Below are 24,825 nucleotides of genomic sequence, written 5' to 3'. Positions count from 1 at the left end.
CTTGGTAATGTTAAGTGATTATTTGTTTTTCTGTTCTCCAGTCTTGGCGGGTATCCTCCCTTCCAGATGAGCGGAAGGACATGAAGTTAGAAGAGCAGATCATCCGCGGTTCATACCAGCTACATGAGAAGTACTGGAGAGGAATCTCTGATGATGGTGAGTTGTCACAGTTTGGCTTAGAGTTACTGTTACTGGTCATTAAGTGCATTTACAATCAATTCACGTCCAAATCCAGTAATTTGACACACATTTTCCAAAGATTTAGGTTTTGGCAGAAAGTCAGCCATAAATACAAAGTGTGTTTGCTTCTGTGTTGTGAAAAATGTAATAACATTGACTCCAGAGAGTTGTTAGATAAAGATTGAGTATGCCGGTACCATAAAGAGGAAGGGCTGAACAGGGCATTCTAACTTTTATGTTCTCTAGGATAAAACATTGACCAGACATAGAGTGCATCCTGTGATTCTAAGAGCACCACTTGTTTGTTGTTGTTGTTGTTGTTGTTGTTGTTGTAAAGGTGCATTTGGTATAATTGTGTATACTGCTTTGTGTATAATATAGGTTTGAAAATTGTCTAGTCAATATGATATTTTGTAGATAATACATGTAGGCCTATTGTACATGTTCAAAATTTATGAAATTGTATATTTTAGCCAAAGACCTCATCAAGAAGCTCCTGACAGTTGATCCCAAGAAGAGATTCACTGTGACTCAGGCACTCAACCACCCATGGCTCAAGGTGGGGGAAGGATACTCATTTTTAATCATTTTCTAACGTAAGATTATAGGTTATACATTCTCATCATCATCATCATGTATGTATCATTTGCATGTTTTGTTACATGTAACTGGATGTCTTTATTATACCAGAGCCAAGGAAAAGGCTTACATTTTTGTGGAATAAGAATTGTACTTTGTTGATAAAACAATCAGTGAGGTCACAATGCCAGTGTAGATACAAAATATAGTATCTAAGATATGTGGACTTGTATGTCTAAGGATGGCCATAAATGTAATAATTATTGTAATGATGGTCACATTTCTGTTTTTCTGACTTCATAAACAATGCAGTAGGTTATAAACTCCACATCCATACACATGTATGTATGCATAGAATTGATTGAATAGAAGTTAGTTATGTTAATCAGCGATTGTTGTCAATTGTAGGACCCAGAAATGACAGCCAAGGCAAACAAACTGATGTTCCCTGCAGCAGCTGGAATGCCTCCACCACTATCTGCTGTATGTGTCTTTTTTCTAATCATAAGTGTCAATCTCCCACTTCATCTACTAAAAAATAATTAAAGAGATACATGTACATCTAGATTGACAAGTTATCAGATTAACCATAGTTTCAAGAAAAAAATATTTTGTCTGTAACATCATATCATGAAAGAGGCTTCTGGATGGAGATGTTAGGCCCTACTGAATTTATCTCACAGATCACATCAATATGCCTGTTAATTTTTGCCAGTTGACCAGAAAAGAAAATCATGCCACCCTCAGAACTACAAGCAAAGATTTGTTACATTGATTGAAGCTAGGTAGCCTAGTATATTTTGCGGCTCATGAAAAAATGAGCATACAGGATTAAATGTTTGTAATAGTAACAAATGATCTGTGTTAGTTGAAACCTGAAACCTTTGTGACAACTTGGATTTCAAAATACTTATCTTTTATACTCTGTTCTATTCATTTTGATATGTTCCCATCAGTTTCGGGGTAATAAGCGGATGTTATCCTTCAAATCAGTTCGATGTGGCTTAAAAGTGGCAGTCAAAGTGTACCTAACAATTGCCGTACCCTTTCCTGAGCCACAAGAAATATCAAAGCAGCAAGAGTGCAAAGTAGACCCCATCTGTATGCATTGTCCTCCAACAACATGATGGTATCAGCCACTCCGCCAGGCAGCCCGGAATTACAGGCTTGGAAATGAAATGAAAGGGCCTTCCTAGACTTTTAGGAATAACATGAGCTTGAAAATTGATTGATGCGGAATTTGATCTTGAGCAGCTGGAATCTTCCTATCTGAAAGGAATTCGGAAACAAGCACGCCTTGATTTCAAAGTTGTTATTGATCGGCCATGGGGTTAAAAGCAAACGAGTGCGGAAAGTTTTCCATGACATTGTACATGTGTACTTAGTTATGAGTACCTCAGTCAATTGTCTACAGGTTCATATATGACATTGTAAGGAAAGAAGGTGCCCTTGAAGTTATTACATCTTTTGATTGAGTATAGAGTGTACAAATGGTATATACCTTCTCTGGCAGTCAGGTCTTAGAAGGTTGCAACATAGATCACGGTTGTTGGTATTGGAAAGCACTTCAAGATGTCAAGTCTGTACAAGATAATAATTATAACAAACCAGAAGTTTCTAATTACATAGCTTAAAAGAGCTTTACCTGGACGATGAGCATTGAAATGTTGGTTCTTGCCACAAATCCTTGACATAAGTCTTGCAGTTTTGTGAAATGCACTTGCCATTTTACACTTATAATTCTGAAATGTAATACTTTGTGTATTACATGTAGCTATAAACTGAGTGTTGGTATGGCCTTGAGATCCACTTAGCTTTATACATCTTACATTCCTGTTCTGAATACGGTACATGAACATGTAGGTCCAGCCAGTTATGCTGAATTGTTCTGACTGAAGTACATCTTGATAGTCAAGTCAAATCCATACCTGGTAATACAGGATTATAATCATGGCTAAAGATATGTTTGGCAAGAATGTATCATGACATTTTCTGGGTATATTATATGTAATCTATATGGTCCATTTTTCTGAGTTTCAGAGTTGTGGGGTAGCCAGAAAGCACACCCAATGTCAGTCTGCTTGTAGGTCAAATTATGACCTATATGTATTGACTTGACCTGCAAATGTAATCATTAAGCTGCTTGTTTTTCACAGGCAAGCAGAAAGAGGCCCCACCCTGGCCAGGAGGAAAGCCACAACCCCAACACCGCGGCCCCTCCCACCCCGCCACCACCAAAGCGCCAGGCAGGTGATGAAAGCTCTAGCAGTGGGAGCGGATCATCCACGTCCACATCTGCCATGTCTGAGGACTCAACGGCCTTGTCACACACCGGATTGTCTGACGGTGTGCAAGAAATGATCATGGGCAAGAAATAAATTGGGTGACAAAGATGTATAGTACACTGCGCTACAACTTAACTGATAGATTTTTTTATTCTTTGCTTGTCAGCTCTAAAACTGCCTGAGTTTTATGTGTATTCATTCGAGAGTAAAATAAACTCAGGACATGTGAAATGCTAAATATGTACTAGACCTTTACCAAATGCACTTAGAATATTTCTGTTTTAATAGGGAGTATGACATGATCTACTACTGTTTTTAAATGCACCAGACTTCAAAGCGTGTTTCTGTATAATTGAAAGTAAGACTGTGTTGTTTTTCGTCTTTCTTTCGTCTTGCCACATAGGATAGACCCAAGGACCTGCGGCTTATGGAAGTTAACTTGTAAGGACCTGCCAACAATAACAACCATCCATCAGTGAACAGCTAAGAAGACTCAGGGCCAGTATAGTTAAGGACCTTCCCTCCAACCTCAACATCCACTGCCAGCATGGCTGCAACTCTATCCTTTTCTTCTGCAACACTGCCAATGATTTTAGCTATTTTCAACATGTGCTTGAGCTTCAATCTAAAAACACAACTGTTCATGCTTCAGTAAAGATAGATTGCTATGCCACTTTACTGTAGGGTCAAACCATTTTGAGGGGTGGAAGAAATAAGAAAGTTAAAAAATTTGTAGTCTGCTCTTTTTCTCATAATTTATCAGCTTAATTGCAACTTTGCTGAGCTCTCTCTCTGTACTTGCACTCTGGTCGCTTCTTTACCATCTGCCTGAATAAGAAAGCATTAGCCCTTGCACTTGTGTGGTGTAAGTTTCCATATTGATGTGGTAGACGCCAACTTCTGACTCCTAGCAGCTCCTAGAGAGCCATGAAGGTCATTGCAAAGGGTGCACTCTATTGAAAACATGGGCACATCATCACTTTGGTGATGGATTCTGAATGGAGAGCTCACAGCAAAAGTGGCAACTTGTTGAAAGGGAGCCGGGGCTTTAATGTTTTTCATCTGAAAGGCGGAATAAATGGTGCAAGGACGTATTTATAATGTGGGGAGGGGGGTGTCCTTGAGCTGAGTAGGAACAGTGGCAGAAATACTGTATGAATTTTGTAAATTTTGGAGTGGAACAAACTGTGCTAGGTCAAAGAACAGGATAATAAATGATGCAGGGAGGGGCCCGGGGATTCTTGAACACAGTAGAAACAGTGGTAACAATATTGACTGTATAGAAATTGAAGTAAAGAGTATAGCAAAACAAAGACATAGGCAAATTTTGAAATGTTAAGTCTCTTGTTTTGGAATCTGTGTCATATGTACTTGCAAAAAGACATTCCTTATGCAATGCAGATTCTAGGTATCTATTGTGCCACAAAACCCGTGTATATGTATGATCACAAATGGAACTGCACAGAATGTAGGATATCACTACAGTGAGAGCATGAGAAAGTAAGATTCACATGTGGAAACTGGCATACTATCCTGTACTTAGTAGTAAATATTCTATAAAAATACAATGATGTACTTTGGAGGTAAAACTTCTTAGCCTTGAACATGAGCTCCTTGATCGAGAAGTATGATATTGTCAAAGTAATGACATATTATATGTGGTGTAACTATTGTTCCAATTTAGAAGTAGTCTGTTTTATACTGTTCAGGTAGAATAGTGTAACTAGCTATAATGTACAGTACATGTTATGGGATATTTGGTATCAGCTTATTGCCAATAACCCAATGTTGCTCTCACAGAAAATAACTGTGTGTAGCACTTTTATTAGACAAAGTAATATACATTGTTACATAACTATTCCTGATCATCAGTACAGTATAGTCGACATCAAATGAACCAATATGATTGAATGCACTTAGATGTTATAGAAAGTACACCCTATGGCCACATGTAACTGTTTTATGCAAAGTATGAAATATATAGACTTTTTCTATGAACTAACAGCCACATTTGTGTAGAATCATAGCAATGCCAATTTGCCATTAACTAAGTGCAGAGTGAAATAAACAATGAAAACCAGTTGAGTTTTTTTTGGCTCATTTATGGTCAATTTATACTACTTGACAGTTTGTATATTGATCTCTATCACATAAATCATGTGTGTTAATAAAAAAACTGTTATACTCGCTAATCCATAATCTGTCACACAGCTAAATGTGTACCAAGGAACCATGACGTTATGTACATGTATACATAATAAATCAAATCAACCTACTAGTAATTGATGAGATGTCATATTTTTACCATATGGTTCTAAAACCCATACAAACTTCAGAATAATGTAGATTTTTTTTAACAATTTAAAACCACATTTTGTTGGGGAAAATACGACTATGAGGATTTGCAGTTTTCACTTTTCTTCGTCCTTTCTTCGTCTCTACTATATGAAGGGATGAAGTCAGGATGTCAAGCCAAAGCACAGAAGGTTTCCCTGTAGAAAAGATGGAAAATGATATCTATTATTTTATGTTTTTACATCATACTAGTCACCTTTCATTGTTTACATCATTCAATAACGGGCTCAGGAATGAATGTCAATGTATATAGGCAATAAAAGTTACCTTAAGTTTCACTGTACATATACATGTACTATGTACAGTCATGTGTAGCATGAAAGTATAAAGGACCCTTTTATGTGGTGTCAGTTTCTGCATAGTACATTTGATTGGATATTTTTAATAGACAATCAAATACACAAAGAAGGAAGTTAGACCAAGAAACAAAATTGAATACCTTGATAATGTTGTCCACTGTCTTGCTCGGTAGTCCAGGGATTGTTTTCAAGTCCTCAACCTGAAACAGTTGATGGCTTTTGGTTAGGAAGGAAATACTGTGAAATGTCTTTCTCTTTTTTTACTCTATAAAACTTTAAAACATGCCCATGTATAATACTGGCAAGATTGATAAGCTGATAAAGTACATATTCAACCTGAACAGCTACATGTACATGTATATAGATATACTTATCAGCTGAACATTACTATGCAATACGGACATTTGTGATATGTTAATGAGGAACATTGATCTTCACTTTGAAAATTGAGAGGCAGTTCAATCACATTAAAATAGAGAAAGATGAGCAATCAACACATCCTAGGTTGATGACTTCTCGTTGGTCCTATTTTATTACAGGACATAATCATGAGCCAGCAATAATTCCACTGCAGCAGTGGTGCTGATGTATTTATGGTGGCTGACCCAGATAGCCATAACCCTGGTCTGAGAGGTCCCTGCTTGGACTGACCACCATCAGCTGGTCATTAGCGGCTGTGGTCAGCGATTGGTACAGACCGTGCCCCGTGCGGTTCTTCATTACTGTTTACACTGCCCGTGGCCAATATCCCATTCCGTCCTGTCAGACTCTCTTAGGATTTAACTGACCCAATCTCCGCACCAGTGAGCTCCATTAGGGACAGCCTGGCTATTCTATTTTTAGTGGACACTTCGTTAAGACTCAGAATGTGATGTGACATCTCACTAGAAGTTGCAATGCTGGACCTCATTGTTCTGGGAACTTAAGGACTATGTACCTAAACTTAAGATCAGGTACAGGTATATTTTACAGTTAGAGTTTTACCTGCAGGTATTGGACCTGATCATGAACAAATGCACCCATGGTCTATGTGGCAAAAACAGTAAACAGAATGTTAACTGGACTTTTGGTATCTGTTCCTAAAAGATTTTCACAGCATCATACAAAGCGGCTTAACCTGTGACAAAAAACTTGATACAGAAAAGTTTTGCAAATGATTTAAAGCAATCACACAACTGTGCTACATTTTGCCTTTTGTAGCCTACAGGCAAAAACAATTCTTGAAAAAAGACTGCAAACGCTGAGGTTGTATACTACTCAATGACACAATCTATCTGATTGATGACCATCTGATCCCCAGTCTGTTCAACACAGATGGTGTGTCAGCACTTATCACAGTCAGTGATGCAGAACTTAAGTCCTTAAAAGTTTGATGAATCCATTAGGGGTGGCAACCATTTCTTCAGATGCAAAAAATCAGTGCCGAACCTCCTTGAATGATTCTTCAGACCGTGACTAATTGTGGCTGCCTGGCCATCCCTAATAGAGCTGTGTGCTCAGTGGTCTGGAAAGTGGGTCTAGTTATAATTGATCTTTTTCCAATGTTTGTTTTATCTATAGCAATTCTTGAATGTAAAGGGGCCTCCTTTAAAGCTTGAAATTTTTTGTTCAGTATACTGCTACTCAATGACTTATGTTTGTGCCAATTTTAATTGTCATTGCTAATAAATCAAGAGTAGCATAAGAGCCTAGAATTCCATAAAATCTCTTGAAAGATGCCTCAGTCAACAATTAGGCTTTACCCTGTTCAATTACTTCAAATTGACACTAATATTTGAAGAATGCATGTTTTAGTTACAAAGTTTCTTCTACCTGTAGCTAATAAACCAGGCATTAATTAGACGGATACAATTTTACAACTAAAGGCAATTATAGTGCCTGGGGGTTTTTACAAGCCTTTTACCATTTCTTCCCCAGTGTCATTAAGGTTTCAACATACATACATAGAGCAATTACTGTAAATCACATCAGCCTTAGACATTGTTAATTTTCTTTAACAAACTCATGAGGACTTAGAACTATTTGAGTTTTGGTACCTGTTTGAAGGGACCGTTCATTTGCCACCAGCCTAGGATGAGCCTGGCCCTCTTGTCTCCCACACACTGTAGGGACGTCAACTTCTTCAGCTTACCACTGTTCAACACCTCCAGCACACCAGCAGCTGCAGAAATTCAACATTTGTGAAATGTCAACAGGTTTTTACAGTGAAACGACAATCCAGCTGCAGTGACATCAGATTTAGTGTTTGAATTACAGCAGTTGATGGTGAGGATGATGTATGCCTGGGTCTTTGCTGCAAAAAAATTTAATCTACTTAATGACAGTGTCAATGTTCATTTTTGTGAGATTTTGCTTGACTAAAACCTAATGATCTATCACATTGGGATTATGAAAGACAGGTAACTGACGGACAATACATCATTTATTCATGGAAGAAAACGTGTGTAATATATGTGCAGAGAGAATCAATGTCGTTCATAATGGGAAACAGGTGGATTCCTCAGAAACCATGCCTTTTTTATTGTTCTTTCCTCGATTATGAGGCCAGGTCATGTTTTTAGTGCACAATCTTTTAAATACACCATTGCACTTCCATTATTTACACTGAGGTCGTAGAAGCCATTGGTGCTGAAAGCTGTTTTCAGGAGACATACGTTTGCTTGCAGCAAGTCATTCCTTTTCATGATTGACTAGGAGACTTTGCTCAAAAATTTGATTCATGGAGTGACATTGTGTTCAGACCCGTGGCAAGGCCCCATCAATTTGTGTCATTGGTTTTCATACAGTTTAATGTGAAAATTTAGTTGGCCAGTTTTTTTACAATACGAGAACCAATCAATTGAACTGGTGCGGCCTAAGGTTTTCTCAGATATGCACAGTGCGGGATGCCAAAGGCCAGCCATCCTAGCCAATAAACAATAGCTTTGTTGGGGCTGAAGAAAGGCTTTGTGACAGAGCCTACAGCACTGCTGTCAATTTCATGTACTGCCAATGACCGTGCATTTTTTGCAAGCTGTCAGAGAGTCTGCAACAAGTGGTGGACATAATATAGTTTAGAGGGTGGGGTTTCTACTGACTATACGAGATAGAAGAGTTTGAGTTTCAACTTTGAATTTACTTAGATCCACAATGAAAAGTGTCTGGAATTTTCTTTAGACTACTTTTGCTCAGACGATCTTATTTCAGCTGAAGGAAATTGTTCAAGCTTTTTAATTTTACAAGTCAAGTCTTACATGAAAGGCTTGCTGAAACTTCTCAATCATCTGCTTTTTTCCTCCTTGCAGAATCCCTCTACTTCTAGTCACTCCACTGGATATTTCATAATTAAACACTTTCTTGGCCGTATTATAACTTTTGCAGTCTTGTATGCATTACCAAGAGCTGGTTTCTGCAACATTTTGGATCACCCAAAACACATTACACTTAATATCGCTCTATATTGCAAAATGGGGCCAGGTACATGTATGTTTCAAATGGGGCAAAGAATGTTTTCTGGAAGCCTTCATAACCGATATAAAGGGAAAGAGGTTACAGTATGAGCTCAAAATATCTTTTTTTTTGTATGCCGGGACATTCATATTATTTGAAGGTAACATTCAAAATAACCTGCACCAGTCCTTTTCTTAATCTTTAAAGCCTCTCAAAAACAACTTTTCAAGTTGTTTCTGTGAATATCTAAAACCTTTTGTCTGTTACAAAGCTTTGTGAAATGTGTAAGTCACTTTCAGAAAGAAATGAAAATCATAAATAAGGCAGTCTGTGTATTATTACTATTACATTGATAAAGCATAGCCTACTTTTATCAAGAGAATAGAGTAGTGTGATTAAAACAGTGCTGCAGATGCAATTCACCTGCATAGCTGTAATTTTATCTACAAAAATGTAAATTAACCTGCATCTGCATGAAGTAATTCAAGTCCTTAGCAATGCATATTGTATACCGTAATACTAATAGATGAAGATTTCAGTAGGCATCTGTGCAGACAGATCGATGCAAAGGAGCATAAATTAGGCAAAGCCAAGGCTGTTTACTACCTGGTGGTTGGAGTGCAGTGCCAGCTTTATGTCAAGCTTGACTGAGCACCTAATTAAGTCTACAAAGAGCAAAGAGATACTGAAACTGTTTTAACATTTCAGCATTTTACCTGAATAACAGACAATACTAACTATCATGGCGCAACTAACTGATTAGACTTTTCAAAACACTAAAAAAATGTGTAAATGTAAGCTATCTGATTTGAAAAATCAAAGATGGATAAAATACACCTTGAAAAGCAAAATGAACACTATTAGACTTTTCAAATTTGTGAATTTCTTATGATATTTTCAATCAGCATGCTACACAATGTTACAATTATCAACTTCCTTCACCTCTACCCTATCTAGCAACAAAAATGTCGATATCACACTTTTCCAATTTCCTATACTAGGCCCTGCCTTGATCTTTTCCATGAATAAATCATACTATAATCAATAAATGTGATCAAACATTAGCATGTTGTAAGACAAGTGCAGAGTCAGCAGGTTATCGAGTGTGGTCTTATGGGAGATGACATACAAGAACAGACACTCTTCTGGAAAGATTGGCTGCCAAATGTGTAGTATGGATTGTGTTTAAACCTCAAGACATTACCGTAACAAAGCATATGAAATCTATACAAGCATAAGACAGCCACAAGTGTGAGGTAACATTAAAACTACATTGCATGCCACAAAAAGTAATTAGGGCTTTTCTCTAAAAAAAAAAGGTAGGCCGAGGATATTGCATGATTTGGAAATTTCTGATGATGCACAGGAAGGAATAAAAGCTAAGGAAACTAATTAACTGAATGTCTGCAAAATGATGAAACAAAGACTATTGTCTAACTTAGATTGACAGCAAGGTTTTTCCTTTCATGAAAATTGGGTGGCAGGCACATTCATTTGAAGGGGGAAAGGTGGGACAGTAAAATGTTTGCTTCCAGCTACAAACCTGAAAAGCTGCATTGCCTCAAGACTCAACTGTAGGGGGCAATGCATTTATTATGGTGAGAAAAATGTATACAGTCATGTGCATGTACTCACCATGTTTTTCCTGAAGCTCTGGATTTGATTCCAGTTGCCACTTGACCTCTTCCTTCTTAGTTTGTACCTGTAAACAACCACAACACACATGATTGTTTACATCAAAGGAAAAACCACCAACACCAATACAGACATAAAAACGTATCACTAGACCAAGGCACAATCTGGTGATAAAATTTGAAATTCCAACCCTGAAAAGCCATGTCACACATTTTGAAGTGGAAAAGTTAAAATGTCTTCCACTCCCGAGGAAGTTCTCACCGTGTCTTTGGGTTTGATAATCCTGACAAACTGAACATCAGGTGACTCCTGGTCCAGATTCAATGGTTTCAGTGGTCCAGCTGAGAGCAGGAAAAAGTATGTTAATACAATGACAATCAGTGCATGCCATGGAAAAAATACAAGCATATATATCTTGATAATCCCCATAGTCTTATTAACAAAAAATTACATTCTATATAACCATATTCTATCTGTCTCACAGAGCAGTGTCATAAGACAACAATAACAACAAAAATCAGTACCATGGACAGAACCAGATAGCACAGCACAAACCTGTTTGCTCTAGAAATCTCTTGAATACACTGTTTTTGGCGGATATACGTCGCCCAGGACACAAATAGCGACTGTTACATACTACATATGGTTATGCTATAATAAACTAAAGTCAGAAAAATTCTATACTGTCAGAACAGAACAAAATCAGCACCATGGACAGAACCAGAAGATATTGCTAAAATGAAGGAGAAAGTTTTATCTTCTAGTATCTGGTATGAACAACACTTAAAATGGGGGAACTTAATGCTTTGAGGCTTGAATTGACTGTTGTTGGTAAAAGACTAAGCCAATGTCATGAAAAAACAGTACATAAAGTATCAGAGACAATGACACCTCTCGTACCTCGCACAGGTGAGACCACAGCCTTGGGTTTTTTACTGTCAGCAGCTTTCTTTCTGCGGATGAAAGAAGTGCTGTGCTTGAACAGCACATCGCTGGTCAGATTCATGGACATCGGCGGCTCGTTCTCCTTTGAAGTGTCCACAGCAGCCTTTTGCTGTTCCTGCTGTTCCTTTAGTTCCTAAAAGAAGAAAAATGATGTTTATGAAAATAATACAAGTAGTACAGGCCGATACAGGTACACAGTGTGTGTACATTACGGACCTTGTACAAATGAAATTAAAACTAATCATCTATCACGTCCTTACATACTAGTAAATGTCTGTTATCATCTGACAATAACTAGATGTGTTATCATTGTCAGTGCTATTAATAGCATTATTGCCTACCTTGCAGAGCACTTTTTCTGAAAAGAAAAGTTAGTAACTTAGAAAGCAATATCAAAATGGCTTTGCATAAGTTGGTTTACATAAGCAATGTAATGCATTTCCTGTGTTAGAGCTCTCTAGTGTTTGTATGGTACTGTGTCCAGGAAATGTTCAGACTGTCATAGTGAGCAATAGTGAAACTGTTTTAGAGCCTTAATATGCCCAGGACTCACATTCATAAAGTAGGATTGAGTTTTTGTTGTCAGAGGCCTTTACACTTAAGTTAATGTGCTTCCTTGCCTGCGTGAGATTTCATTGATCATCAATGTTTACTCTGTTATTAAGAGTACTACCAAGGTAACAGAAGTGCTTGACACACTCAAGCATACTCCATCAAAGTAGAAATTCATTAAAAGTCAAGCCATGATGTTAGTATGCAGGTTTGAAGAAGAGTAAAAGTTTACCCAGCAACTGTAACAGAATGAAACTTGCTGCCCTGTGTGCTACTACCATATTTCTTGTAATATTTATATAATTTAGCACACACTTTTTTGACATTTCAACAAGGCACTACATGGGTCTGAATGATGGAAAATTCTGAACATGGGAACTAATGGTAGCACTGTTTCTAAGGAGTTGGTACTGCCAAGTTCTAAACTTCCAATTGATACTGTTGCACAATTCTCTAGAGCATGATCTCCAGCCCCCCTCCCCCATTCAGCCAAGGTCGTAAGGTCGTGAAACACAATAAAGCAAAAAGAGTGATTATCCAGTGGTAATATAAATGTAGTCAAAGAAAGTCATCAGCTGGCATAAAGGAAACCTAAGTACTATTTAAATCTCTTTTTTTAAGTTGTAGAAAGACATCATGGCCCTGTCAGTGTTATACCTTCACATGAAAACGTTTATCTTCATTGAATAATCCCCTAGTTTAAGTGGGCGCTCTTGTTATTGATCTTATTGGAGTAGCTAAAGCCCATGTAATACTGTAAGCCCTCTAAGTGCACATTCTCTCCATGGAAAGCTTGGATGCCAGCCACAAGAGGGTTGAATTAAGGGCAATCCGATGAGTTGGCGGATAATTGGATTTCGAGTCATTCCTACCAACCATTAGGTAAAAGCAGCCAGGTTTGGAATTAGTTTACTGTGAGAACCAAACCCAAGAAATGGGCCTATTTTTTCCCAACATAGAATCATTAAACACTACTTTTAAGTCATCCTATTTCTCTGGGTTATCTAACTTTGGTTGCCTGGAGAATTAAAAAGGTGCATGTGGTTGAATAAGGGTATGGCTTAGTTCATGGATAACAACCCAGAGCCCCTATGGCCTCAAAATGCTAAGGGACCTTTACCTTTATTCATGCATATATATCATCCTATTCTCTAACAAACCAAGCAACAATCCAGCCAAGCAATCTCTTTGGTGAAGGTTAAAAGTCTTAGGGAGAAAATGCTGAAGAAAGTACTTCAATTTATGACAAAAATAAGCTTGACATGTAGACCTCAAGACTTGCCCTCCCAATCTAGACTTGCACAAGAATTGTGTGTAATGACAGGAACGAAGATTTAGAACTGTACTTTCCCATGACCTCTAAGAAGAAGCAACTCTGACCTCTATTTCAGTATCAGTAAGAGTCAACAAAGCACACGGTCAGCTTGGTGAATAAAACATGTGTTTTCAATACTCCATTTGGCATTAGGACATTGACCGAGCACGCGCCCGTAACAATGCCCTTCAGTGGGTGTCACATCAAATTATCCTGCTCCTTTCTAAGCCCAAGCTCAAGTGCACGCTTTTGTCCGTTAAGTGGCCTCGTGAGTAAATCCGCAAATGTGGGATAATGGATCGTGCTTTGGTCATTAAGGAAAGTCAGCAAAAGCAGGGACGCAGACTGCTCGATGTCTACCCAGCCAAGGTCAAAGTCAGGATGGTGCCTGATATGACCTCCTTGCTTCCGCAGCATTATGGGATCAGACACTGACGCATGAAACTTTGATGACTGACTGATTCTTAAGGAGGATGTGCATTATCTTGCCTGAGCAGGATCGCACGTGGTTCCACTGCACTTTCCAGCAGAGATAGGGAACATGTAGGATAAAGCCAACTCAAAATTATGGTTCACAATACTTACAATGTGTGCAGCTGTCATCATCTGTAAGGATTTGTAGTACATTTTAACTGTTTTGCATGATTGAGTCCAGCACTAAGAATCAAAGTAAGATCTACATGCATTTCAATGTTGCAGTAACAAGTTTTATGTCTCCTCTCCTCATAAGACTTTGCGTAAAATTTCCAGACATTGTATCATGCTAGCACATTGTTTATTCACCAGTCAATTTGCAGCAAGTCTCTCTTTTGCTGCTACTGGTAATACACTGTCACGCTCACCCGGAGTTGTTTTCTGCTGTCCTCTAGTTTCTGCAGCAGGACCTCACGACTCTGTCCGGGAGTTCCACAGACGGAGGCTCGGTTAGCTGTCGTGAGGACGGACTCGCGCCGCATACGCGCTAAGATGGCAGTTTCCAGCTTCTCCAGACGATCCACCATACTGGTTTCAAACTTGTCCTGTCTTCTCAGCAAGGGGCTGTTCAAAACATGTTATAAACATGATGATTTATTTGTGCTTTTAACAACAAAACTATAACACCAAGTCTCATATAATTCTACCAGTACCATAATACCATCACATAAAAAAACATTGTTATAGTGGCTTCTCAATATTGTCTTAAACACACAAATATTTTCATGTATTTTTCTCATACAGCAGTACTATTATGGCATCCAGTCATCCAACTGAGTGGACATACTAACAGTTTTTGTGAGTGGACATGCCAATAAGTTATGCATTATTTCTCAGCGAAGCTCTCCTTTTGACTACTTGTGTTAAAACTTACAATGTTACAACTTTTTATAGCAGTCAGAAACAAATACAGGTAAGCAATTTGAGTGGCAATTTGAACAGAAAACTGTAACAAAACTTGCCAATTCACCTGTTATTCAAAGTGAAAAGTTTCAAACTACTGAACACAATAATGCCTCATCATGGTACCTACATATACATCCGCTATGACAAGAATGGTATGGTCTACACACCTGAGGAAAGGTGCTGGTGGTTTGGCTGGGGTCTGTACCACTGCTGGTGTGGTGGGGGTGCAGGGGTCCTCTATCCTCACCCTCTTGCTCACTGCATCAGTAACAGAATCAGCAGGCCTCTTCAACACCTCACGAGGTCTCACTGTTTTATGTGACAAAAATGAACAAAAGTTATAAGACCTGCAGTTTTATGCAGTGTCATTAGAGGGAGCTTTTGCCATATTGCTGTTATATCATTGCTGTGGAACCAATTATGTGCATGTGTGAGCAAAGAATTCAGCAAATTTCCATACAAAATTTACATGAACATGTCTTGTAAAATAATGGAAATTTTCTTTTCTACACTTAACACTGTTGGTCTGATAGCTTTTTATGCTCCATTATATATGGGAGAGAGTCAATGATATAGCTCTGATTTTCTATCCAAGATCTACAAAATGTTTTTATTTTTTTTGGTAAAATTTCAACACCAATCTTTTCACATTTCCATGACCCAACAATAAGACAACCACATGTCTTTACCCATGCTTTCCCTTGTAAATGGTCTGTTCACAATCTGCTTGGACTTGGCTGCAAAGTTGAGTGTGGTGTAGGTATCAGTGTAGAAGGATTCCTCTGGTGCAAGGTTCACAATCATGCAGGCATGGCTCGTTCCACCAACAGAATCCTGGAGAAAGACAAGATACACCAAAATTAGCCCAAGTTTACATCAAAATGATTTAATTAAAATTTCAGCCAATGGGAGATTGGTTGTATGTCAGTTACCTTTTTCCATTGCAACGTTTTGACTGATGTTAATTAGTCGGGCCTTGGTATTGGTCTATTCTAGTGCTTCAGTACCTCAAAGCCCTGAGCTGAAATAATCAATTGGTAGCATCAATCCAACTTACCTGAAGCAGACGTGTCAGCTTGCTATCACGGTATGGGATTCGAGCCTGGAACACAGTAATATGCATTTGTTTAAATAATACTGAAGAAATCAAGGATTTTTCACACCATTGTAGAAAACTTTAAGAGTGAATTGATGCTGGACAACTTGTAGATGAAAAGGTTGCAGTGCTGCCCCCTACCTGTCCTGAGTTTAGTGCATCTACCACCTGACCAAGTACAAACAGTGATGTGTTGATGGCTCCACTCTCCTTCAACCTGAAATGGGACATAGGATGTCTTCATCAAATAATACAGTAGTGAGCAAATACTAATGCCTATAAATGTCCCATTCTTTATCAGTAAAATTCTTATATAATGTGCTATTAAACATAAAATGTATCTATTTGGTCAATAATAAATAATGGTAAAAACTAATCCTCTAAAGACATATCATCACTAGTAGTAGTATGTTTCTGAATTTAATATCAATCTTATCTTTTAAGTCCAAAATGCCATAAGACCTAGAAGAGCAAAAATGCATGCTGTTACTATGATTGTCACCACTCCCTGATAGCTGTTACATTAATCATAGCCACTCCCTGCTGTACCTGATGCCCTGGTTGCCAGTTTTGCGGTTGTCCTCTGACCCTGCCAGGTCGATCAGGTACAGTTTACCTGTCAGCTGTCTGTAGGGAGGCACCTGCTGTGTCTTCACCACCTGTAAAACAAACCACAACGGATGTTGACAAATATAATAAACAAACCAATGTACACAACAGCTGTATCTGAATCAGTTGTATAATGTCACTCATAAAAATGTCTCATATTGACTTTTTTTCAAGAAACAGGGACATCTAAGTACAATGTACCCTGTACATGAAAATTATAGCAGCAGTACTAGTAAAAGTTTTGTTTAAATCAGACTGACAGGATTTAACTTATTGAGATAAACCCTTACTCTAATTATGTATGCATTGTATGGTGAGTTATTCTAAGTGCTTGAGATGCAACTCTCCTGAAACTGGGACTTCTGGCTTTGCGTCCCATAAAACAGAATGTCTCAGGAACAATCAAAGTCTCAGGAATGCTTTCAAGGGTATAACATCATGACCTGTTGGGGATTCAGAACCCAGAACCTCTAGCCTCTGAGTCAGCTACTCTAATCATAATGCCATACAATGCCATGATTTACCTTCAGCAGTAGTATGGAGTGACTTCTACTGGATCTACTGTTCAACTTGGTAGATGCCGTGGTCCTGGACAGAGAAAGGAAAGAAAACATGCTATAGACACAACAATGGAGGTATAGGTCTGGACCTGGACTTAAACAAGCTTAACAAATTATTTGTATATGACATGTATATTGTATCAAAGTTTGTATACATGTAGCTGTCTTTTCTAGGGGTGAATCACCATTTTATTATTTTGTATGACTATGAAGGTTTACATATCTTTAATCTCAAAGCAGGATTATATAAGTTTTTTGTAATTGCAAGTGCAACATCTCCAGATAATGGAACCCACAAAATTAAAAGCTGTGTAGCCTTGTACAGTGTCTATCTTTGGCACTTACCTGTTCTGGCTAGCTGGCACAAAATGTTTCTCAAACTGCTGGAAGTCAGTGATGGTTTTCTGTGAGGAGACAGTGTGTCAACAGTGATCAGCATTTGGAAATGACTTTCCTCCATAGAACAGTTGGGCACCATTAAACATCAAACCCTTATGTCATGATCTATTTTTGGGTATTGATCATTCGTAAGAAGTAGTGTAATAGGAATCAAACATCAAGATACCCGTTGATCTCCACTACCATCAGGCTTTTAGCCAGGCATGCGTCAACGAGTCATTTGGACTCCCTTTTCTTAGAATAACAAGAAATTTGATGCCCTGGACTCCCTATTCTGGGGAGAAAATTGTCTGACAAGCATGAAATTCTGATTGACCAGGGATGCTACCAGGTCATCTGTGGTCATAGTCTTCTACTGTGACATCTGTAACACTATTTTTGCCTCTTGGGATACCTTAGAATGCACCATCAAAAACTCTGCACCATGGAAGGTGGATGCCCCCAGACCCCCCTACAATTGTCACTTACCGCGACTCACCAATAAGTTTGGACTCCCTATTATAAAATCCTAGCTAAAAGCCTGACTACCATGCCATTAGGAAGGATTGTGTCTTAGAACCGATAATAGCTTTCAGTTTAGAGAAATATACTTCTGCCAATTGATTGCCTCTTAACCAGTACCAGACTCTTCTGTGTGGACGTGACCACAGAAGAAGACTGGAACCAGAATATGATGGAGCAGGAAGAAGAACTTAGAAGTGAAGAGAATTTGATACCAACCATACCTCAGACAATCCAGGTATGAAGATATTCCTGTCTCTGTCTTCTCGTATCTGCAGATCATGGTTCTTTGTCTCAAGGAGGTCATACACCTGTTAAAGATAAAAAGTATGCAATTAAAATGTATTCTTAATTATATCATACCGGGACTATATTTTTGTTCGATATCGGTACGACACAGTGTATTTAGTGTCGTCCTCGCCCCGACCCTCCTGCGGGTCGGATCGCCCACCAGCCTTCTGGTGGTCCTACCCACGGTCGGGCTGTACCTCATGTGATACGGAATACCCTGTATTGTATTCTTATACTTACCAACTTACCATTGAACCAGCCTGCAAGTAGGACGTGAAAAGTTGGTGAAACAGGATGCTAGCTGAGTTCTGAAGGTTACCTTTTTGTGAACCATGGCAGCACAGATGTACTGTTTTCTATTGTGTTGCTAGTTCATCATCGTCCGGGCATGCTAGTTGCACGGATGGACATGACTCTCTTCCTCCATCCTTCCCTATCCTCCATAGCTTTGGGCAGTTCTTCAGCCGAGTAGCCAGAATCAGCAGCCAAGTTACTACTTCACAAACTCAAAGATACTGGAAACTCTTGATCTTCTCCATACCATGAAATTTTTACTTAGTAACTGCTGGAATTTACAATACCTTCTCCTGGTATATCTCCAGGTAGGAGATACCAATGGTGTATGTCCACTCTCCATCTTCTGACCCTCTCTCCTTGGCAACAGCATTCAGCACTCCATATACACTCCGAGGGATGATACCTGGATCTTCCGAGGTCCCTACCATGGTGTGAGTCTTCCCTATGTGTTAAAAGCAATTGATTGGCAAATGGTATCTATGATGAAGATACTTAGAACTAAGTAAGAACTTGTCTGTTTTCTGCGATATGTCATTCATAGTACAAAGCCTTATTCTTTTAGCTTGACGCACTGCATTTCTTTCTGCAATCTCTAATATTTTCTCAAAATTTCAAATGCAGGTCTGATAGGCATTTCTTGCTAGATAATAGTGGATTGTTGCAATAATCGCTGTTATAGCTAATAAGTAACATCTGCTTTTCTTTTCTACCTTGATACCGCATACAAATGAGAGGGCATCAGCCTGTTGTGTCCTGATCTTCACTCTTCGTTTTCTACACTGACTTGCAATTTATTGTATATAAATTTTTTACTATTAAAGTAGACTCAATCACAACTTACCTGCTCCTGTTGGTCCATAGGCAAACACACTTGCATTCTGGCCATGAAGTGTGTGTTCCAACAGGTTCTGGACAGATGACTTGAATATCTTGTCCTGACTTGTGTCTTCATCATAGAATGCATCAAATCTGCAAAGAAACACAGATTTGTATGTCCAATGCCCAGTGTACATGTATTTGATACACACTACCGGTACTACAGGTATGAGTACTATACGTATATAGTATAATTAATAGTAGTTGAATCCTGAAAATACATGCTTATTGCCTCTATGATGGTTAGGATTGTCAACTTACAGTATACCAGATCAGATACATAGGTTTCCAAAAAATAGGCAAAATCTAAAATTTAATTATCAAATATCTAAACAAATAAGGTCCTGGACTTGGATCCCAGCAAGTCCCATGAGAGTTGCAAGACAGAGACGTATAATTTACATCATAATCAACTCAGTCTGGGTACTAGTATGTTATCAAAGTTGAAACGTACTCATATTTGAGAGATTCCTGCTCGTTTCTCCAGTTGCAGATCTCCAGTGCTCTCTCCCCGAGCCCCCGCACGGTGCTACCCTTCTCCTGCTGATCTTTGTCCAGGAAGGGCCTTAGTCTCACAGCGACCCTCACCGGTACCGGCCCTCCATTCCTGGCGATCACAGGCCTGCAAGAAAGAAGTACACTTCGGAACAAGTTTTGAAAATGGAAAAGCAGAATAATAATTTACATGTGACATCATGTTCTTTACGTGTATCATTTGTCTGATCGTGACTTTGAATTTTGAACATGTTGTAACTTGTATGTGGTCTGTTGTCGTTTTGATCAAGGAGGTTAACCTCCTTGTTTTGATCGAATGTTCATCGAGCAAGATCTGCCAACGATCGTTATTTCTCGGCTTGAAACAAAATCTCACCTGTGGCGATGGAATCCTGGAGTCGTCATACTTGTTCTGAAAAGTCTAAATATACTAGTAGCTAATGAAGCCCAAATAAACCACGATCTCACCACAAAAACAAGTTGTGTACGAAAAAGATTGAATCCTTGATTGAATTTGGAGCGTCTGTTTCATCGACCAATCAGCAATCAGGACTGAACTCCCGTAATTTCACGTCTTATTCAAATCTCGCGAGAATTATTTTGTCTTCATTCACGCAAGCGCAAAATTTTGCCGCCATTTTGTGATTTTAAAGACGCCTCATCCTGTTCTCTGGGTTTATTCCGCGAAAAACAGAATTTATAGCAGAGTTGATAACGATCTATTCGTTCTGTGGGACAAGTATACCCGTTAGAAGGTAATCTGAAGAAAATTGAAGCCCGGAAGGCTAAAATTCATGCTTGTTTGAATGAAATGAGTTTGGTGAATGCCCCCCTCCCATAGCCAGAAATAAGAAATTATTTCAGCAATATTTCGACGCTTTTAACTCGAAATCGTGATGTCTGAGGACGAGGATTTCGACATCCCGGCCAGTGACGATGAGCTGGCGGCCTCGGAGAGCTGGGACGCCGAACACAAGAACTACGTTAGCTGGGAGCCGCCGGCGGCAGACATCGCGTCTTTGTACGAGAAGTTGGAAAAGGACGGAGTTATCGAGCTCCAAATGAAATGTCTTCCAAGGAGGGCACCCACTCCCAAACCAGAGGAACCAGACACTAAGGAAGAGGAGAAAGAGGAGGAAAAACCGGAAGAGACACCAAGCAAAAAGTACCATCAGTTCGCATAATTTATTTTTACAAATAAATCTGAAATTCATGTGATGGTATTTAAAGGCAATCATGAATATGACGTGCTTGTAAAAATTATGGTCTATATCAGTGTATGTAACATAATTTATACAAATTCAAGATGGTGTTCATAAGTAGTGAGAAAAGTCTTGCCATTGGCTTAAGGTACTGCTGATAAATAATTTTGATAAGACCGAATGTGATCACCAAATCTTTTGCCCTTTACACTTATTACAGTAGTTTACACCACATCTTCACTCCACTCAGACAAAAAATTGTACGTTGTTAAAGTTGCCAATTTATTCTGATTTTCTCAACCTTCCCTATCCAGGCCAGCTGTTCCCTCATTTGACTTTGACGAGTTTTCCATGGAGACAACACCTGCCAAGACATTCACACCAACAAGGAGAACACCAGGTAAGGCTGTGGACATTACATGTAGAAATTTGTTAACAGTTCAGTAAATCTTCGGAAAAGTCAGTTTCTAAATACAGCATGAAGCCCAAATAAACCACAATCCCACCACAAAAACAAGTTGTGTACAAAGAAGATTGAATCCTTGATTGAATTTGGAGCGTCTGTCTCATCAAGCAATCAGAACTGAGATCACGCAATTCACGACTGCAGCCGGCAAAACATGTTGTTTACAGACCATACTGTCTTGCATCAACTCGCCCAAACCATTAGTTTTTGTCATAAGCCACATTACGGCGTCAATACACCATCAATACAAGCATCATCGTATCAAAAAGACATCATTTTTGTCAGACGTAGCTGCTACTCTCTGTTTGTCCCAGACACAGCCGGCAGCTCCCAATGCACATGCCTGAAGCCGACAGAAAGCGTAAATAAAGAACCTGATTCATGTTGAAATATGCAGATCAGTGCTCTTCGAAAAATAGACACGTACTCATAGGCACTTAGGCAGGTAGGCACTCCTGGTCTGCAAAGGAGCTTATCATTTTTAACATATTTTCTGAAGTTCATGCTGCCCATAATTGCTCCACAGGAAGTAGACCGACCCCAAGAAGCGGTCAGCGTAGGGTAGCACGAATGGACAACATCATGTCCTCCATCATGAGACACCGCAGGCAAGATCCCGACGACACGCCGGTCAAGCCATCCACCAGTAAAGACTCTGAGAAAAAAACTGACACCTCTGAAGGGAAAGGAAGTAAAAAAGAAGAACAGAAACAAGATGAGGGAAAAGAGACAGAAAAGGAAGTGCCCCCAGTAGTTAGTACTGAGAATGTAAAACAGGAGCCAGTAGAGACAGCCCCTACACCACAGAGGCCTCCTAGTAGGACCAGATCTAGAAGAACTTGACCAAATGTTGACTGTTGAGTGACCACTGCTCACCATTGTAGCACTGTCATGTGATGGCAGTAGGCATAGAATCCCCTTCTCTTTCGCTGACCTTGTCTGGTCAGTATATGTACAAATGTACATGTATCTGTAGATGCCTAACCAATAGACCAGTTAGATACAAAATAGTTATAAGGCATGTAGATACTTTTCTCCAATAGGGGAAACGCAGAGCTTATAATAATTATAGATAAAGATGTGTCAATGCTACTTTTTCTGGAAAATGAGCGCTAGATTTTTTTGTAGGTATGAAAGGGCTTAGAATAGAGTGGCAAGAGCTCTTTGAAATTTGAACATACTTTAAGTTTGTTAGCACCTGTCCTGTTTATAGCTTTTGACACCAACCCTTCTACATGTAATTGTAGAAAGGAAAAAATCTAAAGGGAGGTGTTTACTGTGTTTGAACTTCGTGATTGACACACAGTGCATTACTGAACAAATGTAAGTGTAGCAATGTTGCTTTGGAGAGGACCAGAAATATTTCAAGATTCACAAGTGATGCATTGTTATTACTATTGTTTTGTTGTTGTTGTTTTTTGAGAGAGAGAGCAAAACTGGATCCAAAAGAGTTAATACAATTACTATTGGACATACTACACTGAAAGAGAACTGGTTTCAGTTACAACGACTGTAAGTGTAAGCTACAATGTAAGATCAGAATGACCATATTGGTAATCTTGCTGTATAATTTGATAGGTGTCTTTTAATATAAGGCTGGCTTGAGGGTCAGGTTAATGTCTCGGAGTAATCAGTTTTAGTAAGTTAATACTTAAGTTGGTACAGTCAGATTCATGTTTTCCTCCCAACCCCCTGCTTCCCTGTAGTCCTATGCTAACTTGTCTGAGAACCAAAGAACTAGATTGGTGCAGCCTAATCCAGTCCTGTGACATCCCCGTGTCTGCCACCATGCCCACGGAGACTTCCATCAATAGCTGAAGCTGCCAAATGTGAAAATCACACACCTTGTAAGGAAGAATCAATGCATCTACAGCTCCTAATGCAGTACCTGTGCCAGCGAGTAATAAACCACCTGTTGTCATGCATCCTTCTCTCTGAACCGTAACGAACACAGGCTCCATTAAACCGTAGCAAACGCAGACTCCATTACCAAGCATCTCGGAGGACCTCTCACTGCATGATAAGGTCACATCCAATATCTCCGTAGGTCCCCAGGGTGCCAATTTGTATGTTGTACAAGGGGATATAGCCTTGAACCCTACCAAAACTGCGAGAGAACTGTGGTCTATGACATCACCATGAAGAGAAAGGTGGAGGTTTTGTGACTTTTCCCAAATTTGTGTCTTTTTCACAGTCACTAACTGTCTGCATCATTGTTGTTCCCTGTGCAGTGTGAGGGTAAGGCCTGTTTGCATTCTAGATGTGGAGGTTGGATGGCAGATTGCCAGCTACTCCTGTCCTGAGAGCTGACACTAAGTTACTAAGAAGGTTGAATTCCAAGTGCTGGAAAGTTCCATATATGTAGGCCTCCTTTCCTGTTGAGTGTGGGATTGTATATAGAGTAGCCTCTACAACTCCATGTTCAAACCAGAAGGGTTTGTGATCGAGGATATCTGTGGATTGGAGATTGATTGAGTTTGCTTTTTATAACTTTTAATACCGATCTGCTTGCTTTAAACAGATACACTGCGCATCCACTTTTGATAGGTGCTAGACACAGTGGAAAGTCTATATAGTACTTACATGACCCTTCAGGTACCTGTGCCACAATTGTGCTCTCAGGTTTTTGTAATGGATGTGGATGTATAGTAAAAATCAATGTTGATAAGATGTTTGCAATTGAGGAATATGGCAACTATCCAGAGCAAGATGAAATTTGATTGCCATTTTCCCTTAAGGGGTATATATATTGACATAAAACAGCAATTTCATTTTTATGACGGATAGCTTACGGCAAATATTTCATGAATAACAGTCTCAAAGGGAGTGATATAGGTGTACGATAGCATTTGAAAATGCTAAGTGCGCTGAGTTCAAGGCCTTTCAAGTACATAAGGGACATTTATAAGTTTTATTAGAGCTGCTTCCTATCAGCACCAAAATAGCCGGCAGGGAAGTGTACAAGGTATCAGCCTAAACAGAACAGTACAGTGGAAATGGTTGAGTATGTCAGTATTTAGACACAAGAAATAAATAGAAAATGAAATCATTGCAGAAAGAATTGATCAAAAACACTTAA

The 24,825-nt window shown here is 39.1% G+C and overlaps 3 protein-coding genes across 3 annotated transcripts in view; 2 read left to right on the top strand and 1 right to left on the bottom strand.

Annotated features, from left to right (window-relative positions):
• LOC118426647 (serine/threonine-protein kinase Chk2-like) overlaps positions 1-5,113 on the top strand; it is a 137,816-nt gene extending 132,703 nt beyond the window's left edge. Inside the window, 6 exon segments of the mRNA XM_035836158.1 lie at positions 42-61; positions 64-156; positions 654-739; positions 1,168-1,242; positions 2,916-3,105; positions 3,448-5,113. Coding sequence (XP_035692051.1) covers positions 42-61; positions 64-156; positions 654-739; positions 1,168-1,242; positions 2,916-3,105; positions 3,448-3,452 — 469 coding nt within the window. The 3' untranslated portion in view covers positions 3,453-5,113.
• On the bottom strand, positions 4,851-20,615 carry LOC118426646 (kinesin-like protein KIF22). Its single transcript, XM_035836157.1, has 19 exons — positions 20,455-20,615; positions 20,038-20,205; positions 19,549-19,676; positions 18,992-19,149; positions 18,344-18,430; positions 17,565-17,623; positions 17,184-17,247; positions 16,600-16,709; positions 16,192-16,267; positions 16,012-16,056; positions 15,644-15,788; positions 15,122-15,263; positions 14,417-14,612; positions 11,663-11,840; positions 11,024-11,103; positions 10,763-10,829; positions 7,735-7,859; positions 5,839-5,898; positions 4,851-5,536 (listed from the first exon to the last, which is right to left on the bottom strand). Exons 1-19 carry the CDS (start codon positions 20,481-20,483, stop codon positions 5,504-5,506), a joined length of 1,950 nt encoding a protein of 649 aa, XP_035692050.1. The 5' UTR covers positions 20,484-20,615; the 3' UTR covers positions 4,851-5,503.
• An 82-nt stretch (positions 20,616-20,697) lies between these two features.
• LOC118426649 (PAXIP1-associated glutamate-rich protein 1A-like) lies at positions 20,698-23,671 on the top strand. Its single transcript, XM_035836160.1, has 3 exons — positions 20,698-21,243; positions 21,595-21,680; positions 22,273-23,671. The coding sequence occupies exons 1-3, from the start codon at positions 20,975-20,977 to the stop codon at positions 22,587-22,589; spliced, it is 672 nt and encodes a 223-aa protein (XP_035692053.1). The 5' UTR covers positions 20,698-20,974; the 3' UTR covers positions 22,590-23,671.
• The last annotated feature ends 1,154 nt before the right edge of the window (positions 23,672-24,825 follow it).

Source organism: Branchiostoma floridae, chromosome 11 (genome assembly GCF_000003815.2).
Source record: "Branchiostoma floridae strain S238N-H82 chromosome 11, Bfl_VNyyK, whole genome shotgun sequence".
Classification (NCBI taxonomy): Eukaryota; Metazoa; Chordata; class Leptocardii; order Amphioxiformes; family Branchiostomatidae; genus Branchiostoma; species Branchiostoma floridae.
The sequence above is the reverse complement of the archived record's forward strand: the minus strand, read 5'-3'. Positions and strand labels throughout refer to the sequence as shown.

Bases quoted from the DNA above. Each gene is read 5' to 3' on its own strand.
- LOC118426646 (XM_035836157.1), bottom strand. From the start codon at position 20,483: ATGACGACTCCAGGATTCCATCGCCACAG. The intron at 15,789-16,011 runs GTAAGTTGGATT...GTCTTTCTCCAG, and splicing joins AGCTGACACGTCTGCTTCAG to GATTCTGTTGGTGGAACGAG. The intron at 15,264-15,643 runs GTAAAGACATGT...CACATAAAACAG, and splicing joins ATTTACAAGGGAAAGCATGG to TGAGACCTCGTGAGGTGTTG.
- LOC118426649 (XM_035836160.1), top strand. From the start codon at position 20,975: ATGTCTGAGGACGAGGATTTCGACATCCCGGCCAGTGACGATGAGCTG. The intron at 21,244-21,594 runs GTACCATCAGTT...TTCCCTATCCAG, and splicing joins GAAGAGACACCAAGCAAAAA to GCCAGCTGTTCCCTCATTTG. The intron at 21,681-22,272 runs GTAAGGCTGTGG...ATTGCTCCACAG, and splicing joins ACCAACAAGGAGAACACCAG to GAAGTAGACCGACCCCAAGA.